The sequence below is a fragment of the Ylistrum balloti genome, unplaced genomic scaffold (genome assembly GCF_031769215.1).
Source record: "Ylistrum balloti isolate Yb309-2 unplaced genomic scaffold, AGI_CSIRO_Ybal_v1 Utg370024, whole genome shotgun sequence".
Taxonomy (NCBI): domain Eukaryota; kingdom Metazoa; phylum Mollusca; class Bivalvia; order Pectinida; family Pectinidae; genus Ylistrum; species Ylistrum balloti.
In genome coordinates this window covers 1,240,529-1,258,709 of record NW_026782090.1, presented here as the reverse complement: position 1 = coordinate 1,258,709, position 18,181 = coordinate 1,240,529, and the positions used below count along the sequence as shown (strand labels likewise).

At 31.8% G+C, this 18,181-nt stretch overlaps 1 protein-coding gene across 1 annotated transcript; it reads left to right on the top strand.

The window, feature by feature from the left end:
* The first annotated feature begins 1,135 nt into the window (after nt 1–1,135).
* LOC132548702 (uncharacterized) lies at nt 1,136–9,144 on the top strand. Its single transcript, XM_060212581.1, has 5 exons — nt 1,136–1,186; nt 2,045–2,177; nt 3,452–3,567; nt 6,179–6,389; nt 7,985–9,144. Exons 1-5 carry the CDS (start codon nt 1,136–1,138, stop codon nt 9,142–9,144), a joined length of 1,671 nt encoding a protein of 556 aa, XP_060068564.1.
* Nucleotides 9,145–18,181: the final 9,037 nt, after the last annotated feature.

Here is an 18,181-nt window from a genome sequence, read left to right as displayed (position 1 = left end):
TTGTTCGAACCTGATATTCTTTTGATACTAACTATGTTTTTATAAAGGGTGAAACAGGAATCACCAAAGTCCTAGTTTCGTCAACATTATTTACTTCGAGGGGTGTGTAATATTGAGTATTTCTCTCCAATTTCCCATATTGTATTTTATATTTTGTGAAGGATTGAAGAAAAAATAATGTTTGTTTACATGTTGATACCGTCGTCTTGGTCGTAATCTATATGATATGCTTAACGTAATACCTTCCCTTTACTTGACATCAAAAATATTTGACATTTCCAAATAAGCGAAAAGTATATCGCTAGAGAAAATTCAAATATTATTTTAATTTTATTAGAAGGGTTAAATAAAATGTGCATCTAATGAATCAAATCTACAGAACACAGTATGTTCGGCTTCTACGTTTATAACCCTTATTACAAAAATTATCATAGTAATTAATATACCATGTCCATAAACAAGAAATTCATGGTTTTGCGTATTATTAGCAATTCAAGAAAACTAATTATTTTATGTAAAACAGATACCTCATTAACTATTTTCAGGACGGTATGCTTTACTTTTTAGAAACACCAACGAATTTAAGAGAAACGATTTGAAACTGAACAGTTATTTTTTGGGTATAAACACTGACCTATATCCATATATCATTTTGTTCCTAACTACATACATCGTCAGTTTTCAAAGAGTCGTTATGAAAAAAAAGATATTTAAAAATCCATATAATAAGCTGACAATACATTTGGCAGCAGGTAATTAAGGCAGATTTCACAGAGAACTATAAAGGTCTGTCAACTTCAAAATGTATAAATATGAAAGTTATACACTTTCGTTCAGTGGAAGTTTAATCTTAAACATTGATTTTCTGCAGTTTAAGGACGAAACAATACTATATTGATTTAAACAGGCAAATATCTTTCCTAATTGTAATGGGTTTATTCTAAGCGATATTTTTTTATAATTATCAATCTAACCAATCTTGCTGTTATAATTCATGTTGCTCGCACGATACCTGACATCTTTAATGAGATATTCGTTATAGACATGCGTCAAGCAGAGGTATATGTTTTGTTTGCAAGACTGACCAAGATTAATTAACTACAGGTAAACGCCAAGGCAATTGTCACTTTCCATCATGACTTCCCCAGTAGGAGGTTGTTTTCCTGCCCTGTGTATTTTACAATGTGTAAGTATCGTTTATAACATTTAACGTCACATAATGATTTTCATTTAAATCCGAGTTAAAAACTATACTTTCCATATTATTTCTATCAATCGAAGATAAAAGATAAAGCTATATTGGATGAACACTGGTACGTTAGCAATATTTAGAAAATATGAATAAATCAACATTTTTATTAATATTTCTTTGATATAAGCCATATCGTATATTTCGATACGATACCAGTGATACATCAAAAACACATTATTATTTAGCAATTGGCTTCACAAGTTTTCATTTAGAAATAAAACAGTTCATGAAAAACCCAAACATGTTGCTATGCATTCATATGTTTTATCTGAAGTAGAATTTGCTAATGAAAATGAATTTTTCGACCCATTCATGAAATCAGTGCTCATGCAATTGAAATATCTTGTCAGTATTTAAGTGACACATCTGATCTTAATAGATTCATTTAAAAGCTATTAGAATACTTTAAGAACGTTGAGATAGAAATAGTACAATAATTACATGTCGTCTTCACTTATCTATGGTGTTAACACGTCGCAGTTGAGTCGAATTTCCTGACTTGCTCCTTTCATTGCGATTTTACTTGAAAAAATGTCGACAGCTGTCAGATAGGTGTAAAAACAGACCGTTTAGTGATGCAGGTTGATGAAGATTATGGGGCAGTTTAGTGGTCACCTTAATGATCGTCCTAACTAACATTATAATTTCCTGAACGATATGAAGTTGAATATGTTTGGTGTTCGTTAGAATGGCTGGTATATCCATTTTTAAAATTCGATTTGACTTCAGATTTCTCTTGGTTTTTTTTTTTGTGAACGTCAAACATGTATTGATAAGACTTTTTAACTCCAGATGGTATTGGTCTTAGCTGCCACCACGACCAACAGCCCCGAAACAACGACGGAAGAAACAACTACTGACCCACCAACAACTACCACTACTCTACCTACAACTACAACACCTACAACCACTACCACCACAGAAGGTATGTATATTATATATATCAGCTGGGAACGGCTGTGTTTTTGGATGGACCTTCTGGAAACCCATGGATATTTTTCAAATGTCGTCTTATTGATCCATATCTTCCAGTCATTTATCGATTGGATGACAAAATGTGTTGACATGTCTGCTCACTCCTGTTTTTGGTCGGATGTTAAGGTCTCATTATGAAATAATTAGGAATAACTCAAGACACAGCCAATGGTAATCAAATATTACCTCCCTTACATTCCAGGAGGCTGAATGTAAGGTAATTTATATTAGTTACAAGTGCAATGTATATCAAAGATTCAAGAGGTATAAGTTACTATACATGATGACGCAAACTCTTTGATAACAAATGTAAGTACTATAAGAGAAAAAATAAATTAAGGAAAATATTAACTACATCATGTTTATTTCAAACGATTTCCTTCGTCTATGGAAGATGAAAAAAAAAACGTAACCACACAAAGTTAGAATAGAAATAATTCCATATGCAAAACGGTCTTATCTATTCATGACATGAAAAAATGAAGGGATGTTTCACTTATTGTATTAATAGTGATATTATCTATATACATTTCCTTTCTTAAACAGCGTATAATACATTTAGTTACTTCTAAGAATTAAGAGATAACAGATAGAATTGATTTCTTTTTCCTCTTTTTATTCCTCCCCCCCCCCTTCTTTTTTCGTGAATAACAAAGTTTCGGTTATTTCGAAAAAACACGATCAATATTGCCAATACACCTTTTCACAATGCTTCATCATAAATTATTTGTTTAGTCTCTGTTGATCTACGGGAATATACAAGGTCAGTGAGACTTACAAGAGACGATCTGCGACTTCCTTTACACCTAGCGACGCCCTATATTTCCGTTCACCAATAATAACTAACAAAGAACAATGATTGATTCATCAGGAATAAAGATCATCTGCTGTACCCTACTTCATTATGCTGCTATGTGACAACAGAAGAAATAATCTTATTATTATTCATCTATGAAGGAAGCGGTTCTTTCGCATATAAACTCCAAGGTATCAGTGTAGAATATGAATATGACCGGAAGCAATTATGACACGACTACAATAAAATGAACATGCATATAAAATGACGTCTACCATACTGGACGACAATATTGCCGTCTAGTGTCACGCCGGTTACCATAGAAATATAATGTTCAAGCATGATGTCAACATTTCAATGCAAGATATAGGTTTGCTCATTATGAATCTCATGTGATCATTAAAACACTGCGATAATTATCGTTACAGCGCCTTATCTAGAGTGGGCGTATCCTGATTTGAGCAGTAGGGCACCCGAGAAGAACTCACGGATCGCTGTTGTTGGTGGAACAGCACAGGGTATCCATTTAGCCCTTCTTCTTACCGTGAGTATATAGACAAATATCTTCTGCTCTTCATTACACGAACAGCTAGTGATACAAAGTATATTAATATACAAATAGAACTATATTTTGCGGACTCAAAACGCAACAAATTATACAGTATATACTACAGTATATACATTGTATCAAGAATAATGGGATTCCATGCATTATGAGGTCAGAGCACCTCTTTTTTTGTTTTTTTTGTATTTGGTTTCTTTTTGTTTTTGTTTTTTGTCTTTTTTCATTGTTGCTATTACCGACGAATCCTAGTTGTATGATACAGTTTGATTCAGTGTTTGACAACAGAATATTCTAAACCTGTATTCACTCTTGTGTGTGTTTTAATGCCATGGCACGGCATCCCTAGTCCATCTGTCCGTCTTTCAATTGTTTATTCAAATCACTCCTAGTCATGGACGCCTGATGGGTGATTTTGACCAAATTTGGTTATAAGCATCCTTGGGGAAAGCGGTCATTTTTTTTATTAATGATGTGAGACCTACGTGCAGGGCCCGAAAGGGGAAAAATTCCATCAAAATCCTACTCCAAAGGAATGCCCGACTTTTGTCCAAATATTGCCTGAAGGATGCTTGAGTGAAGGGAATAATTTTGTAAACACGGTGTATATCGTCCCCTTGGAGCGGGCGGGGAGGGGCCCAATATTAGGAATTAAGCATATTCTTTAAAATCCTACTGCTCTTCCAGAAATGCTTGAATTTTGTCCAAATTTGGTCATAAGCATGTTTGGGTGAAGGAGAGTGTTGCATGAACAGTGGGTCTTGGCCCCTTAGGGAAAACAGGAAGCGGTACAATAAGGTGTTGTAACTTTGGAAGAGGTGAGATATCAACCTCATAATCATATATAGCATATCTGGGCAAAAGGAGATTAACACATTCCTGATGTAATGACTATCCCATAGGTGTGGTCCCCAACCCTTTGCACTTCAGTTTTGGGTGATACCTTTGAAACTCTTAGTGGGCATCAAAAGAGAAAGATAGATATGATATAATAATTTAACCACTTGTCTTGCCTTACCAAAGAGGCTAATTGAAGGAGCTGTACTTTGGAAATACTTGAGATATACAACATATAAGCATGCATACCTTTGCTGGGCGTTAATATCAAGATGAGCGATACAGGCCTTATGGACCTCATGTTGATTTTTTTGACCATATTGCTATTTGAAATAATGAAAATATTGAAATAACACAACATAATTAACTTATACTGCTTAATGTAATAGTAACTCATGTGGAAAAAATATAGAAACATCTGTACAGGGAAACAATATCAGTAACCGGAATAAGGTTTAGGGCAGTATACCAACATTATCAACATAAAGAACATATCCTCATATCAATTAATCATCAATGCATTGACACCATCTTTAATTTGTTATGTTTTAAACTTGTAACATAAACATTCCAGAGAAAAACCGGCTAAAAATACGAAAATCCGCAACCGCTGGCAAGTCTTCTTTTTCGTAATTTATGAAACATTCTTGCTAATTCATCTTACTGTCTGCTGATCATTTTTTGTTTAAATTTGCTGCACTTTGATATTTGTAAGACCACGGGCAATTCTATGAACGAATAAATATTCTTTCCTCCCTATGTTTTTAAGACTCGTAAGTTGCTAATAGATGATCACTCGTTTCATCGTGTCTTTTTATTTCAATGTAGTGGCCATAGGCCTAATTTTATTTATCTTTGTCAGAACAAAACATTTTTTGACCAATATATGATCAACACTGTGAATAAAAGTATTATACTTGCTTTACCTTGTAAGAAAATTTGGCATTTAATTTAGGGATATCAGCATACATTTAAAGGTAATCTCCAGAGACAAATCACTCTAGGTTGAAAGCAAAAGTGTGACTCCAATTCAGAGAACAGAAATCCGTTGCCGTTGGACATGTGTATAATTTTGTTTATCTAATCCACATATCCCTTGTGTATGTTCATGTCGTCTTGTATAGACGATGTGTCGGTTGGTGCTGTAGTTTATTTATTTATTTGATTTTGTGGGTAAAATTGCTTATCATATTATTGAAACTATTAGATCCTAAATAACGTAAAATAAATGTCCCTTAAATGTTTCTTAGGCAATTTTGTCAAAAACAAACGCAGTCCATAGACCATTGTTGAAATACTTAACTTTGGATAATTTAGAATATCAGCACCTTCTTACCTGGATTTAAAACTGATCCCGACAACATATACATCCACAGTCGCCACTTACATTGCAGATATAAGATGTTCTGTCTTTGGCATATCTAACAAGTCCTTGAAGGACAAAACAGTTGTATGATACAGTTTAATTCATTATATGGCTATATCTTTTTTCTAAACGTGTACTAAAAATGCTATATTAAGGTGTGTATCTTGCGCGACAGTAAGCATTATATATACACATGCACTAAGCGTTGACTTGTTACCTTACTGTATGGTAACACGTGTTGGAAGTCTTGTACGTTTGAATAATCTCTGTGCAAATCTGTTTGTCCAAATTTTGTACTAGTTTCACCAACTTTGAAATCAAATTCTAATGACATGACGAAATCTTTTGTATGATTTGACATGTTTTTTTCATCTTTCAATTATCTTCAAGGATGCGGGTTTCACAGACGTCAATGTATATGAATCAAGCCACAGATTAGGGGGAGAAAGTTTCTCTGTCTATTTCAATGGACACACCTTCCTACTGGGAGAAACTTTTGTCTTCGACGACGAAGAAGGGATTTTAGCAAAATTAAATAAACGATTTGAATCTACGGAGCTCACACCAGTGAAAAACCCTTCGATCTGGGTTTCCAAAACAAGTCAGTAAATTCCTCTGTCTGTCAGTCTGTATGTATGTATGTATGTATGTATGTATGTATGTATGTATGTATGTCCGTTTGTCTGTCTGTCTGAACTATTATCGATATAGAGCCAGGTTAACATGGTCTCAAAGTTAAAGCCCCGAGTATATAGTGTATGACATATCACCCTAAGACCACCGAAAGATGTGCATGAAATTCATTTAGGAAACCTTTACCCCTCGATATGTAGATATACGCTGACCTTTACATTGCTATACGTATCTATAGCGGGAGAAGGGGGTAGAGACGACTTGCACTTTGTGACCTCAGGTGTAAGTCCTAGGTGTCTGGTACGATGATCGAGAAAGCTGAAGATTTACATGTAGCAGAGATCACTTACTGGGCATCACATTTGACCTCACTTGTTCTGTGTGGAACGCGACGGACCTACCGCATGTTATCAGTGGGTTTGTTACCAACTACTACAAGAAGACCAGCCTTATGATGACACGTGTTATTGACGGGGAGATAAATGCGGAAAATAAACAACAAACAATATGTAATAATTGTATTTTGATTATGATAATATCAGTTGGTGTCGGTAACTGAAGGACCTGGTGATGAATGCCCTTAGAAACAAAGCAATAATCCCAGAGCAGAAGTCATAAATGGACAATTTGATAACAGGATCACAAGACCGGATATTACCTGGTGGTCATTTGTGACTACATTTGTCTGCTGTCCCGTTGAAAACTATGAACATCATACAACTGATTGATATTCATATCGCATTGAGAATTGGTATCGATAAAGCGACCTGTTAACGACGTTGGCGCATTCACGCTGTCGGAAAATAGATCTTTGCTGATCGTATCTAACAATGAATGATCGATACATTACTGATTTTTAAATGACGTTCTTCTAAAATTACCCGATTAATTTATGAAATTATTATCAAATTGAAATTTACCAGATTATTTAATGGACATAGTGCACATCCCATCAAGATTGTGACATTTCTTTCCCAATAATACTCAATTGACGAAACAGCTATACGAAGCAGTTAGAATTATACCTTGATTCTTTTGACCTTACTTTAATTTGTATTAAAGGTGCTTATTCATATTAATCTTTGAAACCAATGCATGGATTTTTTCTGAGTAAGTTCCATCCATACATGCTCAATTGAGTTCATTTCAGTTGACACCGAAAGCCTTTCTGTAACTTCTTGTTGAAGATACATCTCCCCCCTATCGTTAAATTCGGTGTATCACTTGGTGACATACAGCGCCAAACACATACAGAGGCACTGAAAGGAGTATGAAATGGTTTACATTTACAAAAGGAAAAATCAGTTTTAATTAAATTTTTCATACCGAAATTACTCTCCCTAACTTATAGTCAGGGGTATATTAGCCATGCATATAGGACAACAAGCACAAAATAATGCAGACTATTATAATTAATACATATTTAATGTTGGGATGTGTGTGTTGCATGTCGTGTTTTTTTGTTGATATTGTTAGAGATGTATGGTCATTGGTAACGTTACGTCACGTCATGTACTAAAATGATTCTTGGATTAGTAAACTGTTTTTATTTATTCTTTTCAGCTAAGCTGTCATTCATGGACTACCTGTTAAAGGTGGCAAAAGAAGTCAGTCCAACGGCCGGTGTAACGTCTGAGAATGTCGTTAAGTATTATCAAGTACTTCTGACAAAGTACAAGGAGGCACTCTATGCAAATTTTGGCAATTACAATGGTCATCTTATGCGTCGTCCACTTGACTCAGCCTTGAAACGTTATAAAAAGACATTCCTTCAGTTCTTGGTTGCCAATAAGGTTGAAGCATTAAAGTCAATATTTCAGGTCATGGCGACCGCAATTGGTGCAGGTGACATTGCTGAAATGCCGTCTTTGTATGGTTGTATGTTTATCAATCGGAGAATGGCAACTGTACTGTCAAACAAGCTAGGAAGTGGTAAACCAATAGCCAGTGTTTTCAAGAAGGGAAGCCAATTCATAACTGAAGATATTGCCAAAATGATGGGTTTAGACATTAAACTGGACCATGAAACTAATGAAATTGAGAGGCACCCTGGCGGTTATTATCACCTTTACTACAAGAAAGAATATGTGAAGGCATCTAGCAAGAAAAAGAAATGTTCCAAGGGATACTTTAAACGTAAATTCGATCATATTTTTATTGCTGTAGAACCGTATGAGTTCATCCCCTTTCTTACACAACCTCGTAATGAACTTATTGATGTACTTGGTTCACTGCAGTCATCATTTGATACCTACAACCTACTGAGGACGAATGTGACAACACGCGGCGAACGTCTCCATGAGCAGTTCGCGTTTAATAACTACGAAGGCTTCAAAACTCATTCATGCCTAGATAATATTCAGGGTAAAGGACCAAACGTAAACCCAGACTACAAGTACACCGTTTGTTTACAGGAATCCGAAACTAGCAACCGAACCCTCCTGGCGGAAGAAATGCATTCACATATCGAAGAAATGGAATACAATCTAATCAATCCAAGCTCCAACACATCTGTTGCAGATACCATTAAATTATTTCAGCGTTGGGAAAGTGAAAGGTTTGATTCCTATGCCATGTCGAATGCTACTCTTTGGAAACTTTTGAATATGCAAGGCAAGGACGGTTTGTGGTTTATTAGTCGTGCAGCAAGTTTCGGGTACGCGGATGCGATGTTTGATTATAATGAACGTTTACTGAAATCAATGGGAGTATCATTTACATAGCATATATTTATTACAAGACAATAATGAGACTGCAAAAAAACTAAACATGAACAGTCACAGCATTGTGTACACATTGACAGTCAAATATATGCCAATAACCTCTCGTGAGACGTAAAACTTCATCTTGGATACGTGGCTTGGTCATACAGAAAGACAATGGCACAGGTTTTACTTTTGAATACATCAGATAAAATAGTTACTGTTTCCATTTTAGTATAGATGATTTTCAGACAAAAATGTAACTTTGGGAATTGATCAGGAAATACATACAATAAAACATGTTCCAAAAATATTTTTTTGTTTTTAATTTCTTGACCAAATCATCAAGAAAAATGTGGCGAAATAGGCAATAACGGCGAAATCGATCTTAATGGAGATGGATAAGGGGAGATAAATCTTGCATTCTTCCGAAAACAATAAATTTAAGCAAAGGATAATCATATTTCCAATATGTTGAATCCATGAAATATACATGCTGTTGAGTATCAAAAATGCAATTACAATTCCAAGACATCAGAATGACTCAGTCGCCTCCTAGATTTCACATTTCATTTAGGCCTTACACACCACCGACGAGTCCCAGAAATAGTCGTTGAGGATGTTTAACAATTAACTATTTAAATGCTAGACTATCTAATTTATACTTTGCATCGATTGGCACTTGTATTGTTTGAATACAATTATTTCACACAAACCCTATAGCTTCATTCATTAAATTCGAAAACAAGATGCCTTAATCTATATATCTGGTTTATCTACAAAATGTATTGTAGCTACACATACGACCAACACATCCACTATATTCATCAGAAATTTGATTTGCTCCTACACATGAATATATTGAAATCTCCAAATAACACCCGAACAAATATAATCGTTTGGGATATGTCTAAATAATTCAAATAATTAAGAAAGATTTTATTAAACATAGACCAAAATGTCCTGCAAAATCAGAAATGGCAGTAACAGTATCAGTTGTCTCCCTTCCTTTTATTATGTTATTTGTGACTGCTGATAAATGTTTGGTGGTCGATGTTGTTTTAGGTGTTTAGTCGAAATTCTTTAAATTTATATTTATTTCTTCTCAGTCAATTTGGTCTATTTAAAGTACTAATACAAACTTTCAAATCATCTAAACAATAATGACGGGAAGACCTAACACATTCTTACATTCTTTTTCAAGTTACACCAGCATATTTTATTGACATAACGAAAAAAGGGTTTGTCAACAGACAAATCCTTTCCTAAAACATTAACATGCACAATGATTCCAAACATTAACATAATATAACACATCACATATAACAAAAGTGGAACTTAGCTTCAACAGTTTCCTTTTTATATTATACAATAACCATTGGTAAAGGTAAACTTAAATGCAGAGTGAATGAATAAGAACAAGACTTTAATGATAAAAACGAGACTTGAATGTTTAATGAATAAACATTTGATGAAACGTTATTAAATTACCCCCAACATCTACACACGTCCATTGTATTATCACACGCCATTCACTGATGAAATCAATGAAATTCATACGACAGGATCTGCCCCACAATATTTCATATAGATAATAGTTTCACTGTGAATTCCTGACCACATTCTCCATTGTTAAGCAATGTTATGATGGTCATTAAGATAAAATCACGCTTGAAAAGAGTTTAGATCACAAAGCAATATTAAATAACTGATTGTATTTACTTACTATTAATACTTTTTGGTAAAAAATATCATATACGTTACGGACATCAGTGCGATAAAGATAAAAAATGTATATATACTGTAATTGTTCATGTATACATTTACATCTAAATTAATTGCAAACACTTATAGTAAATACAGTTTACACTTGCATACATATACACCACCACCATCACATACCTACACATACATTCACATACATAAGCACACTAACGTGTACATTAATTACAAACATGTATTATATATATATATATTATAGTATTAATGTCATTAATAAGTTTACATTTTTATGTTATTTAAATCTGTATGAATAAAAAAATGTAGTAAAATACTGCAGTTTTCACAACCATCGAAAGGAATGTGTGATATTTTAATGAAGTATTATTTGGAAACTACTCTATCTAATGCATTCAAAGAATAAATGGTATGTAGTACTAAAAGTGTTGTTGCAAGAATGTATGGGTGAATCAGATACTTTTTCTTTATGGAGGCTACTTCAAGATTGTTAGAGTCATTTCTCAGCTGGCAGTTGAGTTCTCGATTTCTTGATTGTCTGAAAACAGAAGTTGTTTTTGAAATTGAGAGTTTGGTTATGATTTTTCAACAAATAATACACGTATAAAAAGCGGACTTTTATGAAGTCAGATAGACATGGTAAGTATAAACATACAACAATACATCTGATATAGACAGTATAAACATCCAACAATACATCTGATATAGACATGGTAAGTATAAACATACAACAATACATCTGATATAGACAGTATAAACATACAACAATACATCTGATATAGACATGGTAAGTATAAACATACAACAATACATCTGATATACACAGTATAAACATACAACAATACATCTGATATAGACAGTATAAACATACAACAATACATCTGATATAGACATGGTAAGTATAAACATACAACAATACATCTGATATAGACAGTATAAACATACAACAATACATCTGATATAGACATGGTAAGTATAAACATACAACAATACATCTGATATAGACAGTATAAACATACAACAATACATCTGATATAGACATAAGTATAAACATACAACAATACATCTGATATAATAAACATACAACAATACATCTGATATAGACAGTATAAACATACAACAATACATCTGATATAGACATGGTAAGTATAAACATACAACAATACATCTGATATAGACAGTATAAACATACAACAATACATCTGATATAGACATGGTAATACAACAATACATCTGTATAGACAACATACAACAATACATCTGATATAGACAGTATAAACATACAACAATACATCTGATATAGACATGGTAAGTATAAACATACAACAATACATCTGACATAGACAGTATAAACATACAACAATACATCTGATATAGACAGTATTAACATACAACAATACATCTGATATAGACAGTATAAACATACAACAATACATCTGATATAGACATGGATATAGTATAAACATACAACAATACATCTGATATAGACATATATAAACATACAACAATACATCTGATATAGATATAAACATACAACAATACATCTGATATAGTATAAACATACAACAATACATCTGATATAGACAGTATAAACATACAACAATACATCTGATATAAGTATAAACATACAACAATACATCTGATATAGACAGTATAAACATACAACAATACATCTGATATAACACATACAACAATACATCTGATATAGACAGTATAAACATACAACAATACATCTGATATAGACAGTATAAACATACAACAATACATCTGATATAGACAGTATAAACATACAACAATACATCTGATATAGACAGTATAAACATACAACAATACATCTGATATAGACAGTATACATCTGAATAGACATACAACAATACATCTGATATAGACAGTATAAACATACAACAATACATCTGATATAGACAGTATAAACATACAACAATACATCTGATATAGACAGTATAAACATACAACAATACATCTGATATAGACAGTATAAACATACAACAATACATCTGATATAGACAGTATAAACATACAACAATACATCTGATATAGACATGGTAAATACAACAATACATATATAGACAACATATACATCTGATATAGACAGTATTAACATACAACAATACATCTGATATAGACATGGTAAATAGCAACATACAACAATACATCTGATATAGACTGTATACAACAATACATCTGATATAGACTGTATAAACATACAACAATATATCTGATATAGATATGGTAAGTATAAACATAAAACAATACATCTGATATAGACACGGTAAGTATAAACATACAACAATACATCTGATATAGACAGTATAAACATACAACAATACATCTGATATAGACAGTATAAACATACAACAATACATCTGATATAGACATGGTAAGTATAAACATACAACAATACATCTGATATAGACAGTATAAACATACAACAATACATCTGATATAGACATGTATAAACATACAACAATACATCTGATATAGTATAAACATACAACAATACATCTGATATACACAGTATAAACATACAACAATACATCTGATATAGACAGTATAAACATACAACAATACATCTGATATAGACAGTATAAACATACAACAATACATCTGATATACACAGTATAAACATACAACAATACATCTGATATAGACAGTATAAACATACAACAATACATCTGATATAGACATTGTAAGTATAAACATACAACAATACATCTGATATAGACAGTATAAACATACAACAATACATCTGATATAGACATGGTAAGTATAAACATACAACAATACATCTGATATAGACAGTATAAACATACAACAATACATCTGATATAGACAGTATAAACATACAACAATACATCTGATATAGACAGTACATACAACAATACATCTGATATAGACACAATAGACAGTATAAACATACAACAATACATCTGATATAGACAGTATAAACATACAACAATACATCTGATATACAGTATAAACAGTATAAACATACAACAATACATCTGATATAGACAGTATAAACATACAACAATACATCTGATATAGACAGTATAAACATACAACAATACATCTGATATAGACAGTATAAACATACAACAATACATCTGATATAGACAGTATAAACATACAACAATACATCTGATATAGACAGTATAAACATACAACAATACATCTGATATAGACAGTATAAACATACAACAATACATCTGATATAGACAGTATAAACATACAACAAAACATCTGATATAGTCAGTATAAACATACAACAATACATCTGATATAGACAGTATAAACATACAACAATACATCTGATATAGACAGTATAAACATACATACAACAATACATCTGATATAGACAGTATAAACATACAACAATACATCTGATATAGACAGTATAAACATACAACAATACATCTGATATAGACAGTATAAACATACAACAATACATCTGATATAGTCAGTATAAACATACAACAATACATCTGATATATACAGTATAAACATACAACAATACATCTGATATAGACACGGTAAGAATAAAAATACAACAATACATCTGATATAGACAGGTATACAACAATACATCTGATATAGACAGTATAAACATACAACAATACATCTGACATAGACAGTATTAACATACAACAATACATCTGATATAGACAGTATAAACATACAACAATACATCTGATATAGACAGTATAAACATACAACAATACATCTGATATAGACAGTATAAACATACAACAATAAATCTGATATAGACAGTATAAAAATAAACATACAACAATACATCTGATATAGACAGTATAAACATACAACAATACATCATATAGACTGATATAGACAGTATAAACATACAACAATACATCTGATATAGACAGTATAAACATACAACAATACATCTGATATAGACAGTATAAACATACAACAATACATCTGATATAGACATACAACAATACATCTGATATAGACAACATACAACAATACATCTGATATAGACAGTATAAACATACAACAATACATCTGATATAGACACGGTAAGTATAAACATACAACAATACATCTGATATAGACAGTATTAACATACAACAATACATCTGATATAGACAGTATTAACATACAACAATACATCTGATATAGACATGGTAAGTATAAACATACAACAATACATCTGATATAGACATGGTAAGTATAAACATACAAAAATACATCTGATATAGACAGTCTGATATAGACAGTAACATACAACAATACATCTGATATAGACATGTATAAAACATACAACAATACATCTGATATAGACAGTATAAACATACAACAATACATCTGATATAGACAGTATAAACATACAACAATACATCTGATATAGACAGTATAAACATACAACAATACATCTGATATAGACAGTATAAACATACAACAATACATCTGATATAGACATAAACATACAACAATACATCTGTATATAAACATACAACAATACATCTGATATAGACAGTATAAAGGTACAACAATACATCTGATATAGACAGTATAAACATACAACAATACATCTGATATAGACATGGTAAATAGCAACATACAACAATACATCTGATATAGACATGGTAAGTATAAACATACAACAATACATCTGATATAGACAGTATAAACATACAACAATACATCTGATATAGACAGTATAAACATACAACAATACATCTGATATAGACAGTATAAACATACAACAATACATCTGATATAGACAGTATAAACATACAACAATACATCTGATATAGACAGTATAAACATACAACAATACATCTGATATAGACATACAACAATACATCTGATATAGTATAAACATACAACAATACATCTGATATAGACAGATATAAACATACAACAATACATCTGATATAGACATAGACAGTATAAACATACAACAATACATCTGATATAGACAGTAAACATACAACAATACATCTGATATAGACAGTATAAACATACAACAATACATCTGATATAGACATATATAAACATACAACAATACATCTGATATAGACAGTATAAACATACAACAATACATCTGATATAGACAGTATAAACATACAACAATACATCTGATATAGACAGTATTAACATACAACAATACATCTGATATAGACAGTATAAACATACAATACATCTGATATAGACAGTATAAACATACAACAATACATCTGATATAGACAGTATAAACATACAACAATACATCTGATATAGACAGTATAAACATACAACAATACATCTGATATAGACATGGTAAGTATAAACATACAACAATACATCTGATATAGACAGTATAAACATACAACAATACATCTGATATAGACAGTATAAACATACAACAATACATCTGATATACACAGTATAAACATACAACAATACATCTGATATAGACAGTATAAACGTACAACAATACATCTGATATAGACAGTATAAACATACAACAATACATCTGATATAGACAGTATAAACGTACAACAATACATCTGATATAGACATGGTAAGTATAAACATACAACAATACATCTGATATAGACAGTATAAACATACAACAATACATCTGATATAGACAGTATAAACATACAACAATACATCTGATATAGACAGTATAAACATACAACAATACATCTGATATAGACATGGTAAGTATAAACATACAACAATACATCTGATATACACAGTATAAACATACAACAATACATCTGATATAAACATACAACAATACATCTGATATAGACATATAAACATACAACAATACATCTGATATAGACAGTATAAACATACAACAATACATCTGATATAGACAGTATAAACATACAACAATACATCTGATATAGACAGTATAAACATACAACAATACATCTGATATAGACAGTATAAACATACAACAATACATCTGATACAGACAGTATAAACATACAACAATACATCTGATATAGACAGTATAAACATACAACAATACATCTGATATAGACAGTATAAACATACAACAATACATCTGATATAGACAGTATAAACATACAACAATACATCTGATATAGACATGGTAAGTATAAACATACAACAATACATCTGATATAGACAGTATAAACATACAACAATACATCTGATATAGACATACAACAATACATCTGTATAAACATACAACAATACATCTGATATAGACAGTATAAACATACAACAATACATCTGATATAGACATACAGCAATACATCTGATATAGACAGTATTAACATACAACAATACATCTGATATAGACAGTATAAACGTACAACAATACATTTGATATAGACATGGTAAGTATAAACATACAGCAATACATCTGATATAGACAGTGTAAACATACATACGGTTATCAAACATACGAATATTTCAAAGTCTTTTCATTTTTCGGCTTGTAGACCTTCCCATTTATATTGTAATCATTTTTTCATCAGTTTTGCTTTTCCCCTTACGAGTCTATATGACGCGTCCAACAATACAGTTAAACATCAACAATACATCTGATATAGACAGTATAAACATACAACAATAGACGCGGATTAAGTCACTATTTGCCTCTGCTGTATCCGACTGTAATATTAAAACGTGTTGTTTACTTGTGTGTGTGTTTTAATTCTTTGTTGCTAATATTTTGTTTCTTATTTTGACTATAAACCTATCTTTAAGTGAAGCCGCTGTCTTGTTTGTCATGTTCTGGCAACAGAGCATGCTTTCGCATTGCAGGAGAAGAATATACACAGATAAAATAACATGATCGGGCATGATTATCAACTCAGTGCCTTTCCCGCCTTTTGTGAATGACGAATATGGACCGTTCATCCACTGCGTTTAGTGTTTTTTCTGTGTAGAGGTATATTTCACTTTTCTTTGTTAAGGAAACATATTTGATGCTTTTTAACTGCTGCTATTTTATCTAAGTTTGGACTGATATATTAGTATTAAAATATGATAAATCAGACATCGTTACACATCTAATAAATAAGAACGTGTTCGATCACGTATTTGTATCAAATACCTCCGCGATGACATGTTCATAGAGGAAGTGAAAAAAAATCTTCAAACAATATCGACAAGCCGCGACACCACTAAGCTTATAAAATGTCAAATGATATCGAGTGAGTGACTTTACTTAAATAATCCTGTCTATCACAGATTGATAGTGTTTTGGTAAATATTAGGGATGTTGCGTAACAACGAAATTCCAATGAACCTCGCTTTGACGCACAAATGTTATTTAAACGGTAAACGAGGTGTTTCTCGACAGATC

What these genes read in the sequence shown, in the direction of transcription:
- LOC132548702 (XM_060212581.1), top strand. Translation starts at nt 1,136, where the DNA reads ATGACTTCCCCAGTAGGAGGTTGTTTTCCTGCCCTGTGTATTTTACAA. An exon ending in AACCACTACCACCACAGAAG is followed by an intron (nt 2,178 to 3,451) that starts GTATGTATATTA and finishes TTATCGTTACAG; the next exon opens with CGCCTTATCTAGAGTGGGCG. An exon ending in GATCTGGGTTTCCAAAACAA is followed by an intron (nt 6,390 to 7,984) that starts GTCAGTAAATTC and finishes TATTCTTTTCAG; the next exon opens with CTAAGCTGTCATTCATGGAC.